Source organism: Mauremys reevesii, linkage group 18 (assembly GCF_016161935.1).
Source record: "Mauremys reevesii isolate NIE-2019 linkage group 18, ASM1616193v1, whole genome shotgun sequence".
Lineage (NCBI taxonomy): Eukaryota > Metazoa > Chordata > Testudines > Geoemydidae > Mauremys > Mauremys reevesii.
In genome coordinates, this window is record NC_052640.1 from 6,402,346 (window position 1) to 6,424,614 (window position 22,269).

Below are 22,269 nucleotides of genomic sequence, written 5' to 3' on the forward strand. Positions count from 1 at the left end.
CCCACTGGGGTCACGTGACTGCGCTCCCGCCTCCCGGCCGCGTGGGGCAGCCGTTATAGCCGGGCCCCCCCGGTGGGGGAGGGGGCGGCCCCTGGGATCCTGCTGGGGTTCCCGGAGGCGGGGCCTGCGCGGGGAGATGGAGACCGAGAGCCTCGCCGAGTCATGTGATCGGGGCTGTCATGTGATCGGCCGGGCCTGCCGGGGAATGGCGGCGCACCTGAGCTCGGGCCGGGTGAACCTGACGGCGCTGCGGGAGGCCGGGCGCAGGGAGCTGCGCGAGTTCCTGGACAAGTGCGCGGGCTCCAAGGTGAGGGGCCGGGCCCGGCCCGGTCCAGCGCCCCTCCCCCCGGCGGGCCTGAGTTGCTGCCTCTAGGACACCCCCCCGGCGCCTCTCCAATAACTGCCCCGCCCCCGGACCGGCTCCGAGACCCCTGCGGGGCCGCCCCCTCTCCCTGCCCCCCCCGTCCGGCTCCGAGACCCCTGGCTGCCGGGACGGCCCCCTTCCCCTCCCCCCCACCCCCGTCCGGCTCCGAGACCCCTGCGGGGCTGCCCCCTCTCCCTGCCCCCCCCCGTCCGGCTCCGAGACCCCTGCTTTACCTCCTCTCGATTGGCGGCTCTGACTCCACGACTCACGGGGTATTTCTCCTGCTGGGGGGCGGGTGTCATGTCTCTCCGCTGGGCTGTAGTTTTGAGAACATTATGGGGTGCTCGGGTCTCTTTTTTCCCCATCCTAATCTGCAGCTGTATGATCCTTCTGGGGCTCTTCTCAGGAGATGGGGAACTGACTCCTTTTCTCATCCCGGTCCTGGTCTGTAGTTCTGAGAGCCTGCGAGGGGGTGGCCCTGCCCTGAGATGCCAAATGGGCGTTCCTGGTCTGCAGATATCTTCCCAGATAAACAGCCAAGTAATAACCGTTGATACCCTGTCCAGGCCCTTCTATCTCAGCATCTCCAGGCACTTCAGACTTCCAGTAAATGCACCTTGTCTCATGGGCTCTAGACCTTAGTTAACCCCATCTAAACATCCCATATGGAAACGCATCCAAACTAAAATAAGGAACATTCCTTTCTCTGTCACTCAGTGTCACTCGCATTCACATGGGACTAACACTTACATTCAGAGGAAGAGATGTTAGGAACAGCCCAGCTGCTTCTTTGAGACCCTGTGCGCTCTAGGAACCCCTGGAGTAAAGAGCCTCAGGAGCCCATCTCATTCACTGCACATGCCCACTCAAGGGTGGTAATAAATTATCCCAAAACACTTTGCAAACTCAGACTAGAAACTGAACCATTGTGTAAGGCTGGCCCAGTGCTGGGCTGTCCTATGGTCAGAATGTGCCAAGCAAATGAGTCCTTGCCCTATACGCCTCAAGTACAGTCAGAAGACCGTGCAGGGTGTGTGGTTGTGGCATCTCAACTGCTCTGTAGTTCTGGGAGAGAGTGGCAGGTCGAGTTAGTGGAGGACAGACAGGAAGAGGCAGAGGGAGGAGGTGGCCGTGAGGGTAGAGTCAGGTAAGAGTGGAGTTGTGGTACATGAAGAACAGGAGTTTAGTGAAAAGCAGCGATGCTGGGCAGTGGCTGAAGAGGTCATGACAAATGGTTACAAGAGCTTGGACTGCTGATTCCTGGCAGCTTCGCAAACTATGTCCATGCTGTGCACCATCATTAAAATGTAGCCACCTCTGTGGGGTGGGGTATGGCAGGCAGAGCCCATCATGTCCCAGTCACTGCACAGGAAGTTTTGCCTTTGACGCATCTTCACTAGGGCAAGTCGAAAGCTCACTTAATGCTCTTACCAGGTGCCCCGCTAAACTGGCTGACCATGACACTGGGTCAGGTTTTGTACTTGCACATAGTGGAACTCCACTGTCTTCAGGATAGTCAATGCAGCTGCACCAAATTTGCCCCAAAGTCCAGCCACCCCAATTCCTTGTCATTTTCCCGTTTGCTAGTATGTCTAGCAAACGGGAATGCAAGGCTGCATGGTTTCCCTAGTCAGTAAAAATCTCTTGGGAGATTTAATTAGCATATTTGAAGCATGTTGGGCTCCTCTGATGAAAGAAACTAGAGATGAGCAAAGGGTTGTTGAAATTTACCCATTAATTCATTACTGTCTTTTAAAATCGGCACTACCTCAGAAAGTAAAGGTTTGAGCTTCTCAGGGCAGCTTACCTTCAACAGGGTTTTCTTTCCTCTTTGTGGCAACTGACTTTTCTCAGTGGCTTTTTTTCTTCCTAGGCAATAGTGTGGGATGAGTACCTCACAGGACCCTTTGGATTAATTGCACAATACTCACTTTTAAAGGTAAGCCCTACATGGCATTCATGTTGTGCTTATTAATACCCAGACTCTCAAAAGCTATTTGGACCCTCAGTCTCATAATGGCCTGTAGAGACTGTTAGCACAATTTCTATAAATGTCCTCGTTTTTGCCTTTCAAACCCTCATTGTTACTATCCAATGCTGTCACCATGGTTTGCCAGTCTTAGATTGTTGCCTTATAGCAGAGAAATAAAAATGTGTTTCAAGAACAGACTCTGTCTTTTGGAATATCACTTACTGCTCTTCTGCCAACTCGCCTCCCACAGACCAGATGTGCAGAGCCTCTATCTTTAATGGTGGTGTGATGCAGTAAACTAATAATTTACATAATCAGCATTCGGAAATTGAAGATCAAATCCATGTTGCTATCCTTGGATAAGGAGTCACAGTAATAACTAATGATCAATTTCAGCTGATGTGTCCCTTTCTGAAACCAGTTTTCAAAATAACAGGAGTTGAGTTGAATACCTTGATTGAATACCATTTTTGTCTCCTCATAGGAACATGAGGTGGAGAAGATGTTCACCCTCAAGGCGGGCCGTCTGCCCCCAGCTGATGTCAAGAATATTATTTTCTTTGTCAGGCCCAGACTAGAGTTAATGGATATAATTGCTGAAAATGTGCTCAGGTACAGTTGGTGTTTAAGTGGAAAGACAACAGCTGCATCCCAGAGCTGTGGTGGTGCAGTGGGGTTAATGTTTTCTTTTCCCCCCTCTTCCGCCCCAGGTTCATACCAGATGTAAGTTATGAGTGAAATAAATTGGGCAGATTTCAGCTCACTCACTAATAATCTTTCACTTCAGTGTGAAACTGCTACGCAACTTGGCATGAGGGGGATCAGAATCGGCCTATACATACAGCATCACTGAAATGCTGTCATTTCTGGGGTTGGAGGATGGGAAGCAGGGGCATAGCAACAGGATGGAGAGGGAGAAATTTTTGGTTAAGGACACCAGGGAAAATCTCTACTCGTTTTTTTTAATTGCCCTGGAACCATTCATGTTCATCAGAGCAGATAGCTCTTGTTTGAAAGACCCACCCACAGTCAACTGCAAAAGGTAAAGGCCAAGTCAGCCCTGCTTGGGATTTAAACCTGTAGTTCTGGGCAGCATAAGTATTGTCGAGCTGCTTAGCCCATAGACCTACTGCTTAACTATTGAGCCATCCCCTTCACCGTCAGGGTGTCGATTTGTACAAAATATTCCGAAATAAAAGGCTGTGGGTAGAGTTGCCTTTTATTTATAAGGAACTTGAAAGTATCAATCAGGAACTTTGTCTTGCTTCCATTCAGTGCCCCTTTGTCTTCTGTATTGCCGATCTGAGTAACCAAGGTCAGTATATACTGTGTATCATTCTTGTGACAACTTAAGCTGACTCTCTTCCAGTGAAGACAGAGTTCGCTCTCCGCTGAGGGACTTCCACATCTTGTTTGTGCCCCGTCGCAGCCTATTGTGCGAGCAACGGCTGAAGGATCAGGGCGTTCTGGGATCCTTCATTCATAGAGAGCAGTACAGTTTGGACCTCATTCCATTTGATGGAGACTTGCTATCCATGGAGTCTGAAAGTGCATTTAAAGTAAGTGCTGATTTATGCCTTGAGGAAAAAGATACTTTGCATGTTTGTGTTGCATCCGTCATCCAAGGATCTCAAAGCACTTTTCAGACCGGTTAGCCACAGGGCAATAAAAGGAGTTACAGAGCAAATGTGGTTGGACTCTAGTAGAACAGTGGACTGGGAGTCAGAACTCCTGGGGTCTGTTTCTGAATGCCATGATGCACCCGAGGACCGATCACTTCACCAGGCTGTGTCAGCTTTCCCATCGGTATAATGGGGTAATACTTGTGTGAACAGGATTTGTGAGGCTTAAATAACTAATCTTTATAAAGAACTTGAAACTTCCTGTGTCGAATATGCTACAGAAGGGTAAATTGTAATTGTTAGGATGTGTCATCCTAGAGAAGTGCAAAGACTTAACACTTGTCTTAAGATGTGCAACAGTGCTGTTTATATATCCTGCATTGCCAGCATATCACATGTAGTGCCATTAAGTCCGTGTGAGGCTTTCTTTAGCCATCTCCCCTTGTTAGTGTATTGAATCTAGCCCTGTGAGAGCAGCAGAGAGGATGTCAGGACATGATAAAACTTGCCAGCTTGGTGACACATTTTCTAATTGACCAAGTCACAGGAAAGAGATTTGTTGTTTTAGTTCTGTTACTCTGCTGCATTAAATTAGGAGCAGCACATTGGCTAGTGACTTCTAAAATAACGGGTTTGATCTCATAACAGTTCCCGAATAGTGATTATTAACTCTAATCGCTCTGAGCAGATAAAGCCCCCAGGATGCCGAGTTGTGCTGCTTGTGAATCCAGCTCCCCTTGTTGCTGGCACACATGAAAGTTGCTGCTTTGCAGTCCTGTTGCTGGACTGCCGGCTGGTGTGTCACAGCATGTTTTTCCAGGAGGAGTAATCAGACTACTCGTAGCTCCTGGCACCAGCTGTAATCATCCCCCTCCTCTTGAATTCTTCTCACTGTTAAGGTCTCTCTCCTCTGTGGAGGAGGGTGCTGGGCTTAATGTCAGGGTCACTTTTTTCTCACAAATTGAATTTTTGTTCTGTGCATGTCTCTAAACAACCAGCCTGCACTGCCATGCTGTATGTGGACTGTAAGGATGGTAAAATAGCATGGTGAGCTGTAGCAATCACTTTCATGTTCTGACTCACCTTTTAAAGTGAGTTTAATGCTGGAAACATCCCTCATTGGCATTGCTGGAGATCACTGTCCTATTTAACCACAGAACGTGTACCGGGGGGGAGGTGGGGCAAGATTCCTCAACTCTGACCACATGTGGAAGGGCTAGCTTAGTCTCCACAGTTCATTCGCTCCTGGAACGTCGTCTGTGGGCTTGTATATACAAACAATTGGTGCAGGTGGGGAATAAATCTACTGCACACTAGCTTTGAAAGTGAGGTAGATCAAAGCTCACTGGGGAACTTTTAGTGCGTGGTAACAGGGTCCTTATGGACAGTTGGTGCGTAGCAGGTTAGTGTGGGGTAGATTTACACCCCAGCTCATTGTGCACTCACTGTTCATACAGACAACCCTTCAGTCTGGCAGCTAGTGCTAACTATAACGATGGTTTTGTGACGTGCATGCTTGTCCACTGGGCCGTGCACTGAAGCATCAACTGGTATCCCAGTGCTCACTGAGCAGCCATTAGCAATAGCAAGTAATGACTTTGGATCACTGAGACCTGGACCAGATTTGAACCAGTGACCTGGAGGTGAAAGGCCCTGTATTCTTTTAGCGATCCCTCAAGCCATCCAGTTCAGCCAGGTTCTACTTTTAAGATGATCAGGTTAATTAAATATCCTCGGTTTCTGTAACCTTCCTTTCCCTGTCATTTAGGAGTGTTACTTGGAGAATGACCAGACAAGTCTGTACCATGCAGCCAAGGGACTGATGACCTTACAGGCACTCTATGGAACTATCCCACAGATCTTCGGGAAGGGGGATTGTGCACGGGTAAAACAAATTTAAAACATCTGTGTTTCTAAGACGATAAATCCTTTTTGGTTTTGGTGGTGGTTTGTTTTTGTAGCTGCTGCTAATGCGTGTTGGGTTTATTGATACTGTGGGTCATGAGCTGCATTTTGCTGCTTGGGCTCCCGTTGGTTGAAACAATTCTCAGTCAATCTGTCACTCTCACGAGCGCCACACCCCTAAAAGAATGTATTTATAAGTATGTTCCCTACAGTTCTTTTTGCCTGCCCAAATATCTTCTCCCCCTCCCCAGTGAAAGTCAGCTGGCTGCTGAGGGGCTGACTCGTGGTGGTGTGATGTATGTCTGTATTTCACTGGAGTTTGGCCTGTTCACTTGGTTTTCATGAACGCTATGGTGTTGGAATCCCAGCAATTTGTGGGTGAAGTTCTGCAGCCTGCAGTGTGCAGGTCAGACTAGATCACGATGATCCCTTCTGACTTAAAGTCCACGAATCTAGGAATAAGTTAGTTGATAAAGACCTATTGACCCTGACCAATGCATGAATGTTGTCTGCTGTACCTCTTTAGTGCTTTGTGTAATTTAATTTAAATATCCCAAGCAGTCTGGAGACCGTTCCACAGACAAATAGATTTCACTGTCAAGAAGATTCCTTGATATTTGACTTAACTTCATCCCTTTTCTCCTAGTTAGACTCCCTTAACCACTCTAAATAATTCCCCTCCCACCTTGGAGTTAACCGACTACTGATAGCTGAAGGGTTTATGTACCTTCATCTTTATTCATCACTTAGTCAAGTTACATGTGACGTGTCCTTTTGCACTCTCCTCATAATTCAGTCCCTCTTACCAGATCATTTTTGTTCTTATTCTCTGAACTCCGTGCAGTTCATAAATACCTCTTTCGGTAAGGAGGCATCTGGAACTGAATGAAGAGTTCTGGTTCTATGACCATTCTGTCAGACTAAACTAGCAGGTTTTGTCATAGAATAGTTTGGTTTGTTTCTTAATGGCCCTTCCTCCATTTGTACCAGTTACATAGCTTGCCTCTCCTCCCATTCACTTCTTATATATGCACTTCGTTCCCTGTCTTTGTACATGCATATGTCTCTAAAGCTAATTATCATAGCCACCCTTCATGGTCTGAGCCATAACGAACCAAATATTTTATTTCCAGCATGTGGCTAACATGATGATCAGGATGAAGCGAGAGTTCCCTGGAGGCCAGAACTCAATATTTCCCATCTTTGATACCCTCTTGTTGCTTGACCGCAATGTAGACCTGTTGTCACCTCTAGCTACTCAGCTTACATATGAAGGCCTTATTGATGAAATATATGGAATTCAAAATAGTAAGTGCAGCTAAACATGGACAGTGAAACTAGTGGAGTAGAATAAAATTCCTGAGTGCTAGAATAAAGTGCAGGTGCCCAGTAGAATTTGGGATGAAGCTGAGAATAATTTAGCTGAACCTACAGAGGGGTGGCTTAGTTGCTTGATGTAATTAGAAACCCTGGTTTCAATCCCAACAAGGTGAGCTCAGTGCTTCATCCTGCCCAAGAAGATGAATTGAGCACAATGCTCTTTGCTACGTGTGAGTCCGTGGGATGTCAACTGTACATAGACATTAGTGATCCCACAGCACTTTTCATGGGATCATGAAAACTGTAGGGCCAGAAGCTTGTAGAGCTGGTAACTTCCACCTAATGTATTGATGAGGGTGAGCAGAAGGCATCTCTCTGGTACTATATAGATCTCTGTATAGGCCTCTTTGTTTACATATAGCTAGTAGGAATTTTTACCCTTTCAAATTAGAGGAAATCATCTTATATGTAGCAGCATTTCTTCCAAGTTGCAGTATGGGTGTTTACACTAAGCTAGAGCTGCCTCTTGCTTGGGGAAAGGTTTTGGTTGGTTGGTCAGTTTAAGTACTGGAGTTCGAGCTCTAATTTGTCATTTTTCTTGCTGTGCTGGTAGCTTATGTGAAACTCCCTCCTGAAAAGTTTGCTCCTAAGAAACAGGGTGAGGGTGGCAAGGATCTCCCTACGGAACCGAAGAAGCTTCAGCTGAATTCTGCTGAGGAGCTGTATGCTGAAATTCGAGACAAGAACTTCAACGCTGTGGGGTCGGTGCTAAGCAAGAAAGCCAAAATCATATCTGCAGCCTTTGAGGTAAAGGACATATACACCGCTGTACCGCCCAATAGCACGTCATCTGAGCAGTCTGCTCCTCCTAGGTGGAGAGCTGGGTCTGACCGCTCTGCAGATTTGAGCATGAAACAAGGCTAAGATCCACTAATACCCCTTCCAATGCCTAACCTTAATATTACATGAATGTAGCCTTTGGCATTTTATTTCCTTAGTAGCTTTCAGTAAACTGATCACATGGGATCCAGACTGTCCCATAGTTAGTGGTGGTTCAGATTCCAGGTTTTGGCTTGAGCTCATCTCCACTTTAAAACTCTTTAGGGTCTTAAAGTAGCTTAAGCATCTTAATAATGAGGCTTTAGATTAGTTTAACTTTATAGCACCACCCAGCATGCTAGGTGCTTCATAAAAATACCAGAAATAAAGACTTGTCCCTGCCCAAACAAGCTTACAATCTAAATCAGATTTAATATTTATACTACGCTCGTTATCATAGTATTTGCACCCTCAAAATCTGGAGAGTGTTTATCCTCACAGCACCCTTGTGAAGTAGGAGAATGCTGTTATCCCCATTGTACAGATGGGGAACTGAGCCACAAAGAGTGAAATCCTGGCCCTACTGAAGTCACTGACCAAACTTCCTTTGACTTCAGTGGCAACAGGATTTCACCCTAAGTGACTTGGGGAACGTCACAGTGACTTTTGGCAAGGTGCAATCTGAACCACTGGACTGCTGTGTCCCCATAGCTCTCCAGCCTGGGATGCCTTTTATGCTACTTTCCTGATGAACAGCAGCCTGTACAGGCTCTGCTCACTCTGCCACCAGCAAGCAAAGTCACTCCCAGCTGAACATGTGACTGCTGTGCCCAGCCATCCATGAATTACACACACGGCCACACGTGCATATCCCTCAGCCCAAGCCTTGCTCCCCAGACATGTCCGTCTTGTACTGCTTAGTAGCCCACTGGACAGGACATGCTCATAGATAGATCATCACTCCAACAATGGGTAATGATTACGCACCAGGCTTGTTGATGTAAGTGGAGATTCCCAAGTAATTCAACAAAACACACTGGTTTAAATAAAATAGTAAAACAAGTTTATTAACTAGAGGAAGATAGATGACAAGTAATAAGGCCTAGAAGTCAGAATTGGTTACAAAAGAAATAAAAGGATAAACACACAAGTTAATTCTTAAACTTTACCGAGGCTAATAGGCTTAAAAGGAAAAGATTTGTCTCACTATGTGCTGCAATACATTTCACAGGTTGGCCTGGGACCACTCCCCCGCTTTGTTCAGTTTTCAGAGTTATTGCTCTTGTCAGCAGAGAGGTGGAAAGGGTGGCTAGGGACACGTTTCTCCCCTTCTTATACCCCAAACCCTTTGTACTGAAAAAATCCTTGCTGAGTCATGGGGCCAGGCAGTTCCATTGCATATGTGAGCTCCAAACTGTCCTTCAGATGAATTGTAAATTTCTTGTTTACAACTCCCCCACCACCACCACTGGAGAATGTCCGATTAAGCCGGTAATGGCTCCTTAGCACTTTGCTGGCATGCTAGGGTGTCTTTGTCTGAGAAATTGGTTTGTGGATGTTACTGAAACATTTTGTGGTTCTGGGTAATAATCATATCGCAAAATTTCATAATTTTACGTGCCGTGTTTGTTTCACACATTTCAGCGGGATGAGGCATACGTCGCACAAAAGATATCCTAGCCATATACAAGTGATGAACACAGGATACTGGTGTCAGTCGCACAGAAAGTCAGACACAGCAGGGAATTGAATCTGAATGACTGGATCATCCTCCCTCTTTTAGGAAAACCAAAGAAATAGCAATTGGAGGAGTGCGGCACAAAACCAGTGGAGGGCTGGCTGGAGAATGGGAGGAGCTTATGCTAGTTTAAGGATTTCAACTGCAAGCTCTTTGGGACTGGGCCATCTCTTTATGCTAGATTTTGTACACACAACAATGGGATCCTGACAGCTTCTAGCTGCTGCCACAGTCAAATACGCAATAATAAGAGTGTACTGGGCTAAGGACTAATAGATACTAGTTGCCTTTTAGCCAATTGGCACCTATTACAGGTGTGCAGTTTACCAACAGTGAGACTCCAGTTGGCCTGTCAGCTGTTGCCCATTAGCTGTAGAATTGAACACTCTTCTTCCCTCCCTCCGCCCCCTGCTTTTAAAAGCAAATACACATGCAAAATGAGGAAACAAAAGAAGTCAGGCCATGCTTAACCATGTGACCTGCTGTGCTGACAGTGTGTTAATAGTTTTGTGTTCCTTCCCTCTGCTTTTAATCACTTCTGCCAATCTTAAGGCCAGTTAGATGGACCGTATATCAATCTAAATTGTGCATTCAGGTTTGACTTGCAGGAATAGACCCTTACTGGGGTATTCGTGTTGGAAGCTCCCAAAGATTAAAATACTTCACACTGGAAGGGAGGAAAGAGATGTGAGAGATTGTCAGATGTAATAGGTGATAATGAAACAGCAGTACTTTGGCAGCGAAGGGCTTGTCAATTGCAGACTTCATTATCGCTCTCCTGCCTGTACTTGCTCATTTGTATAGTTTACATTTTAGTCAAGATAACTTTTTAGAAAGCTTCCTTTTGTATTCGTTGTTGTGACAAGATGGGAATAGGTTGACTGGGTGAAACACAAATGTCTGGATTGTTCTGACTGAGAATTCATAGATGTCTATACTTCATCAGACCAGGTTTTCTAGATTGTTTAGGGCAGACTTTAACGATTGGGACTTATTTTAAAAGTTGTTTCAAAATAAATAGGTGGCTGTTCAGTTTTGGAGAGCGGGAAAATGCTCTCTATTTCCCTTCCTCAGGGTGCACCAAACACTTCACGCTTCTCTCACAGCTTTCATCTGAGAAGCTGAGAGCTTCACAAATGCTAGTTAAGTCTTACACCCTGCGAGAGAGGGGTGTGCTCTCCCTGTTTTGCAGGTGTGGAAACTGAAGCATGGTGAAGCTGGATAACATGCCTAACCATCAGTCAGGCAACTAGTTAGTGGCAGTGGCAGTAACAGCACCAGAATGCCCCATATATCTGACCCAGTCCCTGCTTTAACCACTAAACCTGCCTCCTTACGCCATCTTGTCTAGCTCTCTAATGGACGTGAAGTTTTATACTCTCTACTACCCATTGATAGAATGTTGTAATATCATCTTTCAACCCGGGCTCCATCTTCGTGGTTTCCTTTGCCTCTTCTCTTTACAGCCCTTCAGGTGTAGCTTTTAAAATGTTTAAGGCAACACTTTGCAAATTGCAGATCCCTGAAATGTTTGAAATGTTGCATAAGATTTTCAATCTCTTCTAAACCAGAACTAAGGCAGGAGAGAGCAGTGAGACATCTGCAATCTCCTTTTCTTTCTGCTTTCTCCAAGGATTCTCCTTATATTTGACAGAAATAAAGATAAGAATTTAAGCTAATATTTTACGTGCCTGTCAAAAAAAAAAGACCCACCCAAGTAAATGGGTCAGTAGAATTTTGTAACATTGATTTTAATATCTACTGTATGTTACCTTGTCCTCCTAGGGATTTAATTCCTTAGCTGCAGGGCAGCTACAGTGTCTGTGCTCTTGAAATAGTATGTCACAGTGACTGCATCTCAAGTCCAGTGACACTTAATGATAAGATCTTTAATCTCATCATACTACTAGATGTATTTGTGTGGAGGGTCAGCAGCCACTCCTCTCATCCACCAAAGGAAATAACACTTCACTTTTGTGGGCCTCAGACTCACTATCCCCATTTCACAGATAGGAATACTTTCCAGCCTCAGAGGGCAATTGAGGCTTGCTTAACGAACATGTGAGAAGTGCTTTGGGATCCTTGGATGGAAGGCACAATAGGAGTGTAAGATGCTGTACTATTTTAATATAATTGCACAGAGAAACGTGGTTAGCAACCTCTGTTGTAAAATAAGATATCACTGATGCCAGTGGTTTTCTCATGGTGCATTTACACAACAGCTTTATAAACTGATGAAGCAACAGTTCTGTTCTAGGAAACAATATATTTTTGTAAATGCTGTCTGAAAGGTCAGATGTCACTGAAGGTAACTGATCAGTGTTGCAAAATTACAGCATTGTGTAATGAAGCTCACTACTTTCCATTTTTCTTAAAGCAATGAACATAGTACAGAACTAAGCAGACAAACACACCTTTTGATTAAATGATTTAGCAGACATTGATTGTAACGAATAAGCTCTAAACTATAATTGCTGTGTTTTTAGGAAAGACACCATGCTAAAACAGTTGGGGAGATCAAGCAGTTCGTTTCACAACTGCCACACATGCAAGCAGCAAGAAGTTCTCTAGCAAACCATACCTCGATTGCAGAGCTAATCAAAGACATTACTAGTAAGTATCCTTTTCAGTATTCCACCTACAGTTGATCTTGTGTTATGTCTTTGCTGATTTCATAAAAAATTCAGACACCAGGAGCAAAATACTGGCCTTATTTATACTTGGGCAACTCCGCTGGTGCCACTTAACACAGAGATAAACTGACTCTCTTATTTTTAAGTACCAATTTACTAATTTATTTATTTATTTATTTTTTAGCATCAGAAGATTTTTTTGATAATTTAACAGTGGAACAAGAGTTCATGTCAGGAATAGACACTGACAAGGTGGGTGGAGAGCAAGATCTTGCCTTTATGTGATTTTTATCTTCTAACTACAGTCTCCTAGAACACCTATCAAAAAGGTTGGTGGGGGTGTGTTAATACAGAGAAACCTAGACAATGGCGACTCTGATTTTATGCCAGTCTTGAAAACTTTTTTAGTGTGTTCCTTGTGCCTTTTGGAGACGTTCTTTCCAAGTGGTGCATACCACTTAGGATGCAGTGGGCACAATTTAAGTAGGCTTTTTATGTGTGTGTCTTGGTCTGGTGAGTTGGACAAAAGGGGCTTTGCCCCTTTAAGGGCTCTGTTGTAACAGGGCCAAAAAGGAGACAAGCTTACAGTGATGGACAGGAAGGGCAGGCTCCAGTTGGTGCCATGCCAAGATGACTGTATTGCCCTTCCTGCTGACTGGGAGAGGTATTTATACCCCACGTAGCCAAGACGAGGGCCACTTTATGAGGATCTGGCTGGAAGCTCCCACCTACCTACCTATCAATGTACTTTGGATAGGACCAGGTTTGCTTTTGACACACTGTGGCCATTACTCTAGTTGCCTCTTTTCTCGGGGGCTGGTAAGGAATTTCCCCTCACTGCTAGATTTCCCCCCCCCCTTCCACACAGCTGATCAGAGGACCGAGGGGGTGGAATAGAGGGTTAGGTTATCATGTTGCAACTTGTATGTAAAACTTGTAGCAGATGTCCAGTGCAGGTACTCGCTATGGAAGGGATATGCATATCAGATCAATTGGATTGGGAAAGGATCAGAAGGAAAATATCCTTTTTTATATGGCGATATACCTATCTCATAGAGCTGGAAGGGGCCTTGAAAGGTCATCGAGTCCACTCCCCTGCCTTCACAGCAGGACCAAGTACCGTCCCTGACAGATTTTTGCCCCAGATCTCTAAATGGCCCCCTCAAGGATTAAACTCCCAACTCTGGGTTTAGCAGACCAATGCTCAAACCACTGAGCTATCCCTCCCCCATGGGAGCTGAGTATAGGGGGCTCCTACATCTGCATCAGCGGGGAGCCCATCCCCTCCTCCCTGCACTGTACAATTTGTCAGATTCTCCTAGACATTAAAGTGAATAAAGTTGCAACCTAATTAAACTGCGTCCGTGGCCTCCTGTCTGTCTGCTGGTATGGATGGGCAATAGTTGCTATGCTGCACTTTCCATCAGGCACAGGGAGACTAAGGTCACCATTACAATGCTTTGGTTCTGCTGCATGTATTGCAGCAAGGGCAACTGTTGACACAGCTTCAGTGCTCTGTGCTTTGACTTGTATAGTGCTCTAATGATATGGGGGTGGGTGGGGAATCAAGGATCAGAGTTTGCAAAACACTTCCAGTGTATCAAATAGGATCATAGATATCAATTGTTAACACCATTTACAAAGTATGTTAATTGGAACAACCAATGCTACAAAGCTATTTTGCAAATATCTAAGCTGCTTATGTAGCTGCTGTGATCCCTTCCCATAGTGATGGACAAGGAGGTAAAAGCATCTTCCGAGAACATTATCTTTGCTTTGCCATTAAAAGCAAAACCAGAGCTTTTCTTTTCAGCTGTTAAAATCCTAACCTAGGTTTTTGGTTGACCGCTTGGATGTCTGTTTCTTTACAGGTCAACAATTACACTGAAGATTGCATTGCTCAAAAACATCCACTGATCAAGATATTAAGGCTAGTTTGCCTGCAGTCAGTGTGTAATAGTGGACTCAAGCAGAAGGTGTTGGACCATTATAAAAGAGAGATTCTCCAGGTCAGGCTAGAATTGTTTAACTAACAATGTGGATATTCCTTGCACATTAAGGCCCCAGTCTTGGAAAGATTTGCACACCCATACGTATCTGTGCTTAAGTGAGTGATCCTATTGCGTTAAATAGGACTGTTCACATGTGTAAAACTTCGCAAGATCAAGGCCTACACGTGTTTAATCACTATCCTGTGTTTTTTTTAATTTTTTAACAATGTGAAATATATAAACATATTTAAAACATGCATATAAATTTGTTTTGGCCCACTGTCATGCTTTCTGTTGCATACTGCAAAAAGACATTTGTAAATGTTCATTTTAACTTTTACACACTCACTTGTTCCTCTGTGAGTTGTTTTGAAAACATGTCCCTAAAATCAGTGTTTAATTGAATTCACTATTTAAAATGTCTTGCAAACCTTGATGGTGTCTTGTCTATAAATTTCAAACTTCATTAAGTTGTTTAGTTAGTGTCTAGTGTTAGAAATAAAATCAGGTGATTTTTAAGTACTTGCTCTTGATGCATAAATGACAGTTCTACATTAAAAGCAAAATCTTCATGTTACAGACTTACGGCTATGAACATATATTGACCTTAAACAATCTGGAAAAGGCTGGACTCTTAAAACTTCAGACAAGTAGTAGAAACAACTACCCAACAATCCGGAAAACCATGCGGCTATGGATGGATGATGTTAATGAACAGGTAAACTGAATACTTCTATCAGTAGGCAGACCAGTGGGAAGATGGACACAGATAAGGGGCGGGGGGGGGGATAGCTTGTACATTTGCATGATTTTAATATGCTGAAGTGTCACTTTTCAGTAGAAAACTCTACTGCTGTTCATTTCCCTCTCCTGCAGAATCCAAATGATATTTCATATGTGTACAGTGGTTATGCTCCATTAAGTGTGCGTCTGGCACAGCTGCTTGCTCGCCCAGGGTGGCGTAGCATAGAAGAAGTTTTAAAGATGCTCCCAGGACCCCACTTTGAAGAGAGGCAGCAGTTACCTACTGGCCTACAAAAAAAGCGTAAGCTTCTTTGGAGTAACTTGATTGGTCTGGGACAGTTCCGTTAAATTCATTTACAGAGTCTGTCGTCATGACTGACAGCATCCATTTGATTAGTAATTCTTGGTATATTCCCAACTTCAGTATAGTGAGCTGCCTTTGATCGTTGCCCTAAGGTGGTAGAAATAATTCCTAGCTCTGGTAATGTATTGGCCTTTTCATCAGTAAATCTCATAGTATTTGCAAAGGAGGGTTTATCTCCATTTTACAATAGGGAAACTGAGCCACAGAGAGGTAGTGACTTGCCTACGGTCGCTGGCAGAGCCAGAAATAAACCCCATTCAGTGCTCTATCCACAGCTCCATAGCACTTTAATCATTTGACTGACATCTGTGCTTCAGTTTGGCCCTAGGGTAAATTCAGAATAAAACTGTCCTTTCCGCACCAGTCCCGTCTGTAACTATCTCTCTAAATGTTCAGGTCAACAGGGAGAAAACAGAGTAACGTTGGTGTTCTTTCTGGGAGGCGTGACGTACGCTGAAATTGCTGCACTGAGGTTTCTTTCTCAGATGGAAGACGGAGGCACAGAATATGTCATTGCTACTACTAAACTAATCAATGGCACAAACTGGATCAAATCCTTGATGGAGAAACTGGAGCCCCCACCTTTTTAGAAGCTATGTAAAGATCCAGTAAAAGGCTTATGGCTGGCATGGGGCCTTCAGAAATGACTGCAGCTGGAGAACATAAAATCACGTTTGCACCAGTGCATGCAGTGGCTGCACTCTGCTCTCTGTTCTATTCCTGCTACATACAGAACTTCCCTAATAATCGCGTGACTCTGACAGAGAGAGGAAGGAGGAAATAAAAATCAGTATTAGAGCTGTTGCTGTCTGAACTATACAATCATAGAACTTGTTGCTATGCTGTCGGATCTGTCCCACTGACAATTTATCTAGTGTCTTTTAAATCACCAAAGCTCTGCGCCTCTTCACCCTCAACCAAGGGAGACTATCCCATAATCTAATTGATATCCAGGCCAGGAAGTCTTTCCTGCTGCCTTTAGTTCTCCCTTTCTTAATGTCCTGCTATTATTTCTACTCTCACCCCTTTCCTCTAGCTTCAGGGAGCAGGCATGGATATAAGTCACCCTTGCGGCTGCTGTCAATACTTGTAACTTTCCTCTCTCTTCAGTATCTGTTCAAGGGTGGGGGCCCAGCAATAAAGATAGTGCAGCTGTGCTTGGTTCAGTGGGAGGTGGGGAGATAGACATGATCTGTTGTGACTATTCCTACTGCAACCTCATTTGCTGTCTATCCACCTTTATCACAGGGCGTCGGGACCCCTCAAGAGATTGTGAGGTTATTACAAGGGGTCATGAGGTGTCAGCCTTCACCCCAAACCCTGCTTTGCCTCCAGCTGGCTATGGGAAAGGGGTCACCAGTACAAAAAAGTTTGAGAGCCACTGCTTTACAGGGAATGATACTTTCTGGTTTCTTTCATCCAGTGCATAGGTCCCTTTGCCTAGCTATTGTAGCAGTAGCTTGCACTGTATGAGCTGAAGCTGTTTTTTCTGGCTATGTCATTGATGACGTGCTAGGATTAAACAGCTGGGTTTGTAAACTAATAATAACACAGAGAACTTCAGGGGTAGAAGTCATGTACATTTCTCAAATATGGCCTCTTTTTCCCTTTAGTTTGTCCATACATTCAAGGTTCCAAAAAGGTCCCTATTACCTGAAGAGCCATTGCATGCCCAGAGCCAGTAAGCTGCATGACATATGTAAATCCTCAGTAAATAATGACAAAGGGGCTGCTGGAAGCCTCCATCCCCTATGAGCAGTAAAGGAGAAAAAGATACACCACAGCTGTATACAATGATTCTGTACTGGATAGGATTGTACATCTGCTTAAACAACAGAAAAGGTTAGAGGCCACCTAGTGCTTACGCTACAGCTTCATTTGTTACCCCTGACCCACCCATGATCGATTAACAAGGAGAAGCTGACAAACTCATGCTCCTAGGCCAGAGGTTCTCACAATAAAATTTTTGGTGCCCTCAAAGCAGGGCTACCAACTCTTGCTAGTGGCCGCAGTGACAAATTTTTCCTAAACTATTTAACGTGATTTATTTTTCCTAAATAGGCACATGCACATACACATATCCAAATCACTGTAATGCATTGAATCTTTTTGCAGACTCAATAATAAAAATAACGTAGTTGTTGCTATTCTTTACTGGCCCTAAATAGAATAGAAAAGGTGCTCTGTGGGTTCTTGGCTTTTTTGTTTGCTTTTTTAAAAAGACTTGCTAGTTAGTAAGTCTCCTGCTGGGAAGAGTGTTATTAACCAACATACTGATATCACTTTTCACAGCAGCAGACTTACTCAGGCCTGGGGACAAATTAAGCCTTAGATGGGGAGGTCAGTAGGGGGCAAGTGCTGGAATGGGGGGTGGATGAGACATGATGGGCCAGCAGGGGTGATAGGGATGTGAGCCCCCACAGCTAGGGGTTGGAGCCCCATGGCCAGAGCCTGCTGCCCACCACCCTGGAGCTGGACCCTAACCCTACCATCCCCAGCAGTGGTAGGCAACCTGCAGCCCGCACGTAGCCCATCAGAGCAATCTGCTGCTGGGCCGTGAGACTGTCTGAGCTGCATTCCATTCTGCCTCCTGCATCATTGCCAGAGCTGGCTACTCTGCTTCAATGCTGTGAAAGGGCTGCATTGTTTGAGGGAGGACTAGGGCCACTGGGAGCTGTGCCTTCAGACGGTCAGTGTAAACCAACGGCCTTGCAGCCTGCTAGTGGATTAGCCTGAGGGGCCATGTGTGGGCTGCAGGTTGCCCACCATGGGTCCCCAGGCAGGTGGGGAACTCACTAGCTGTCTTCTCCTCCAGCATTTGTCTCTCCAGAGGGGAGCAGGGTCCAACCCCTGCTGGTGGCCCTGTGAGAGGGACCACTGCTTTGCACCCCCCGCATCACTGCCCAGGAGCCTGTGGCCACAAGACAAGCCCATAGTGGCCGCACTAGGCATCCTACATGAGAATTGCTGAGTATCATTAGCCCCCATTTCAAGCCCAGAGGGTGCTTGACACCCCCTGAGTTTAGGGGAGCTGGATTAATTATTCTCAGTGATTCACTGAGCTTCCCTGAATTCATAATGAGCTGTAGTCCAGTGTTACTAACGCAGCTGGCGGTCACGTTCAAACCAGTCTAAAATGTTTGTCTCTTAAGAAAGAGAATCTAGGTGTTTTTTTCAAGCTCACCATCAGACCCGGCTAGATTTGCTGCTGCTTTAACTAGAAAAATAGCAGAGCATTTTACTGGAAATTCATTCAGATGCGGAGTAATTGTAATAGCTTGGGCCCAGAAACCTGGGCAAACATGCAGCACTTTAGAACAGACATTCCCACCAGGTACTGAGCACATTTGCTTGACACAGCAAAGCACTTAAACCCAGACTTAACTTTAACCATGTACTTAGTCTCATTGATTTCAGTGGTACCACAGTACGTGCCTGCGTGCTTTGCTAGCCATGGCACCTTGCAGGCTCAAGCCCAGGCTGTAGTCCAGTTCAAGAGAGGGGAGGCGCTTGCCCTTTGAAAGAGAGGGCTGGTAAATAAACCTTGTCAAATAAATATCAGAAGAATTTTTAAAATCAACCTCACTTAACTCTCCTGAAAATTCCAAACTATTCAAATGAACAAAAACCAGGAGACATTTTCAGAAGAAACTCTCGCCTTAACAAACGTCTCCTGCTTTAGAGTTTACCCTCTTTCATGGGGCACATACCTGTCTCCAACCCCATAGTTATAGTCTTGTTAATCCTTTAAGTAGTCTCAATTTTTTGTTGCATTGGGATCTAATCACAAACCTTGTCTTTTAGATGAACATTGTATGTTCTGCTACATTTGCTTATTTTAAATTGAAGTTCAGTGAACATTTGTGAAACAAACCCTAATATTTAACCAAATCCTCCCTTTAGTGCATGTATTCTTCAAGCAGAAACAGAAGACTTTACTAAGGGCAGGTTTACACTACAGCTGGGATCAACACTCTGAGATCAATCCACCGGCGGTCGATTTAGCGGATCTAGTAAAGACCCACCAAATTGAATGCAGATTGCTCTGACCCCCTACTCTACCCCTGACGAGAATAGTCAGGTAAGTCAATGGGAGATTTTTCTCCCGTCAGCCCCCCGGGGTGGAGACCCCCAAGGTAACTCGACCTACGGTACGTTGACTCCAGCTACGTTATTCACGTAGCTTGACTACTGTGGTTAATAATGTAGCTGGAGTCAACGTACCGTAGGTCGAGTTACCGTGGGGTCTACACCACTGGGGGCTAACGGGAGAAAAAATCTGTGAAACTGCTTAGCTAATATCTAGGCTATGTCTACACTACCGCAGTAAGTCGACCTACTCTATGCAACTCAGCTACATGAATAATGTAGCTGGAGTCGACGTACCTTAGGTCGAGTTACCATGGGGTCTACAGCGCGGGGGGCAGATGGGAGAAAAATCTCCCGTTGACTTACCTGACTCTTCTTGTCGGGGGGTAGAGTACAGGGTCGACTGGAGAGCGATCTGCAGTCAATTTGGTGGATCTTTACTAGACCCACTTAAAAAAAACCACCAGTGGATCAATCTCAGAGTGTTGATTCGGCTGTACTGTAGACCTGCCCCTAGCTTTCTACCATACTAGTAATATGGTATACGCTTATTTAACATTTTTATTTCTTTGGTAAGTATTTAATTTTAAAGGAACATTTGACTTTTTAAAGTATGTAAACAAAACTGAATGGGAAACTTATCACTTGATTGTTCTTACCTTAGGTATGCGTGAGCTCCCCAACAATAAAGCAGCTGTCACACTGACACCTTATATCTTATTACAGAATAGTGGGCTGATTTCCCAAATTATTGGAATCAATACTCAGCACCTTTGAAAATCAAGCCATAACGAATTACATATTGCACCACTGCAGAGTTCTTTGCCTTACACTTTTAACCATATACAAACACGTTTATACTCAAATATACTAGCAAAGATAAAGTGACAACAGTGAGTTTAGGTTTAGTGTTTAAAAAAAAATCAAATTGCCAGTCCCTCAGTAGACTTTCATCATTTTATTATTTAAATGGATTTTTCTTTAATTTGGATATACATTTTCTCCTGTAACATTGCATCATTTTGATACTGCCTGAACTGAGAGAATAAAACTGAGGAGAGAAAAGAGTAAAACCGCCTAATCTGGTTTTACTAGCCAAGCTAAGTGAAATGTAAAAGGTATTAGCATAAATAGTTAAACAAGAAGTGCTAGATTATTTACCTTTTTCATTTGTACTAAGTTGTTAGTAACTGGACTTGTATCATAAGAAAAGAATTTTAACTTGCGTAAACTTCAGCTTTGGCCAGAAAGAGCACTGTGTCAGCATAGCATTTCTGAATGGACATCACAACTAGCAGCTAGATTGACAGTTACGCAGACCCATCAGGTACAGGGTCTCTTCCAAGAAATAACAAGAAACAAATCCCGGAGTTGACCAAATCTCCTGGGGAGCAATTACTACTTAACAAGCTTCCTGAGCTTGTTTATGTTCCCTTCTAGCTAAGGTCTTTCTGACCACGGGGTAATAATTTGATAACAAGAGATCCTGATTAAATTAAGAGGCCATTTGCTAGAGCATAATGTCTCAGTAGGTAAGAGATTTGATTTGCAGTAGATGCTCTTGCTTCTCGATGCTGCATATATGTCTGGTTGTTTAAAAGCCAGTCCAAACAACCTTTACCTTTTAAATAGGATTATTAGTAACCAATTCACTGAGACTAGACTGACATCTTGACATTTTTTCTGTCATTTAAAAAAACCCAAGCAGTCACTCTCTCTGAAGCAGAGATTCTGTGGTGTGGATATGTGACATATAGTATGTACAGAACTGGACTGGTGATAGTGCAGAGGAAAGCCTACCTTCATCCATCACTTTCGATAACAGGGCCTAACTAGATCTACAGGCATCCATCTGGTCGTGTCCTGTTGATCTTAAGAGATTCCCCAGTTCCACTCCAGTATCATCCTCCTCCTTCTTTAATGGTCCCTCTGTGAGAACAAGGCTGTTAAGAGCAGAAAATTATACAAAAAGCAGAATATGCACAATAAAGTCTCCAGAAATATAGGAAACTGTCTGGTGAAATAAGAGGAAGGAGATGAGCCTAAGATCTGATGTAGAAAAAATAAAGGATATTTACAAAAACACAGTGTTAGATGACACAACTGGGAGGCGGGGAGTTTAACGCATTTTAAAATATACAATATATTGTTCACATCAAAAATCTCCCAGGATTTATGGCACTGCCAATGGTTGGATTGTTCTGTACTGTTGTGCTGTCAGCACAGAGAAAGCAAAGGGTCTATGTCATATATAATAATTGGTCTCTGACCACACCTAGTCCATTAGTACTGGTGCAGGCTGTAAATACAACCTCATTACTCCTGACTCTTCGGATTAGCAGACGAGAAGGGGATCAAACTACAGCACCAACCTTTTAGAAGCCAGAAATACAAGAGAAAGCTGCAGAACAAAAGCAGATAGAACCAGAAACTTTAAGAAGTAAATACAGTCATCTAGCCCACGGTAAGCAGTTTATTTAGCTCTTTGTCAACATAGATTTTTGTTCTATAATGAGAATGATGTAAAACATTGGTTAGTAAATAACTTCCATACTCTGAAAAACTACATCTAACAGATTTGTTGTAAATTGCAGTATTTTCCATAACACATTAATACACCTGACCATAGAGCGTGGGGCGTGGGGAGTTTAAAAAAACATTAAAACAAAATATATATTTTTAAAGCTGCTGTTTAGATTTCACGTCAT

The 22,269-nt window shown here is 44.2% G+C and overlaps 1 protein-coding gene and 1 long non-coding RNA gene across 2 annotated transcripts; one reads left to right on the plus strand and one right to left on the minus strand.

Moving 5' to 3' along the window:
* Positions 1-19: 19 nt before the first annotated feature.
* VPS33A (VPS33A core subunit of CORVET and HOPS complexes) lies at positions 20-16,289 on the plus strand. The gene is made up of 13 exons (XM_039505082.1): positions 20-307; positions 2,238-2,303; positions 2,821-2,948; positions 3,706-3,895; positions 5,727-5,843; positions 6,997-7,171; positions 7,797-7,990; positions 12,227-12,353; positions 12,558-12,625; positions 14,245-14,382; positions 14,945-15,082; positions 15,241-15,409; positions 15,869-16,289. Exons 1-13 carry the CDS (start codon positions 137-139, stop codon positions 16,060-16,062), a joined length of 1,875 nt encoding a protein of 624 aa, XP_039361016.1. The 5' UTR covers positions 20-136; the 3' UTR covers positions 16,063-16,289.
* A 1,186-nt stretch (positions 16,290-17,475) lies between these two features.
* Positions 17,476-22,188, minus strand: LOC120386145. Its single transcript, XR_005589553.1, has 3 exons — positions 21,362-22,188; positions 20,221-20,332; positions 17,476-18,987 (listed from the first exon to the last, which is right to left on the minus strand). It is a non-coding gene; the product is annotated as an uncharacterized LOC120386145 (long non-coding RNA).
* Between the last annotated feature and the right edge of the window lie 81 nt (positions 22,189-22,269).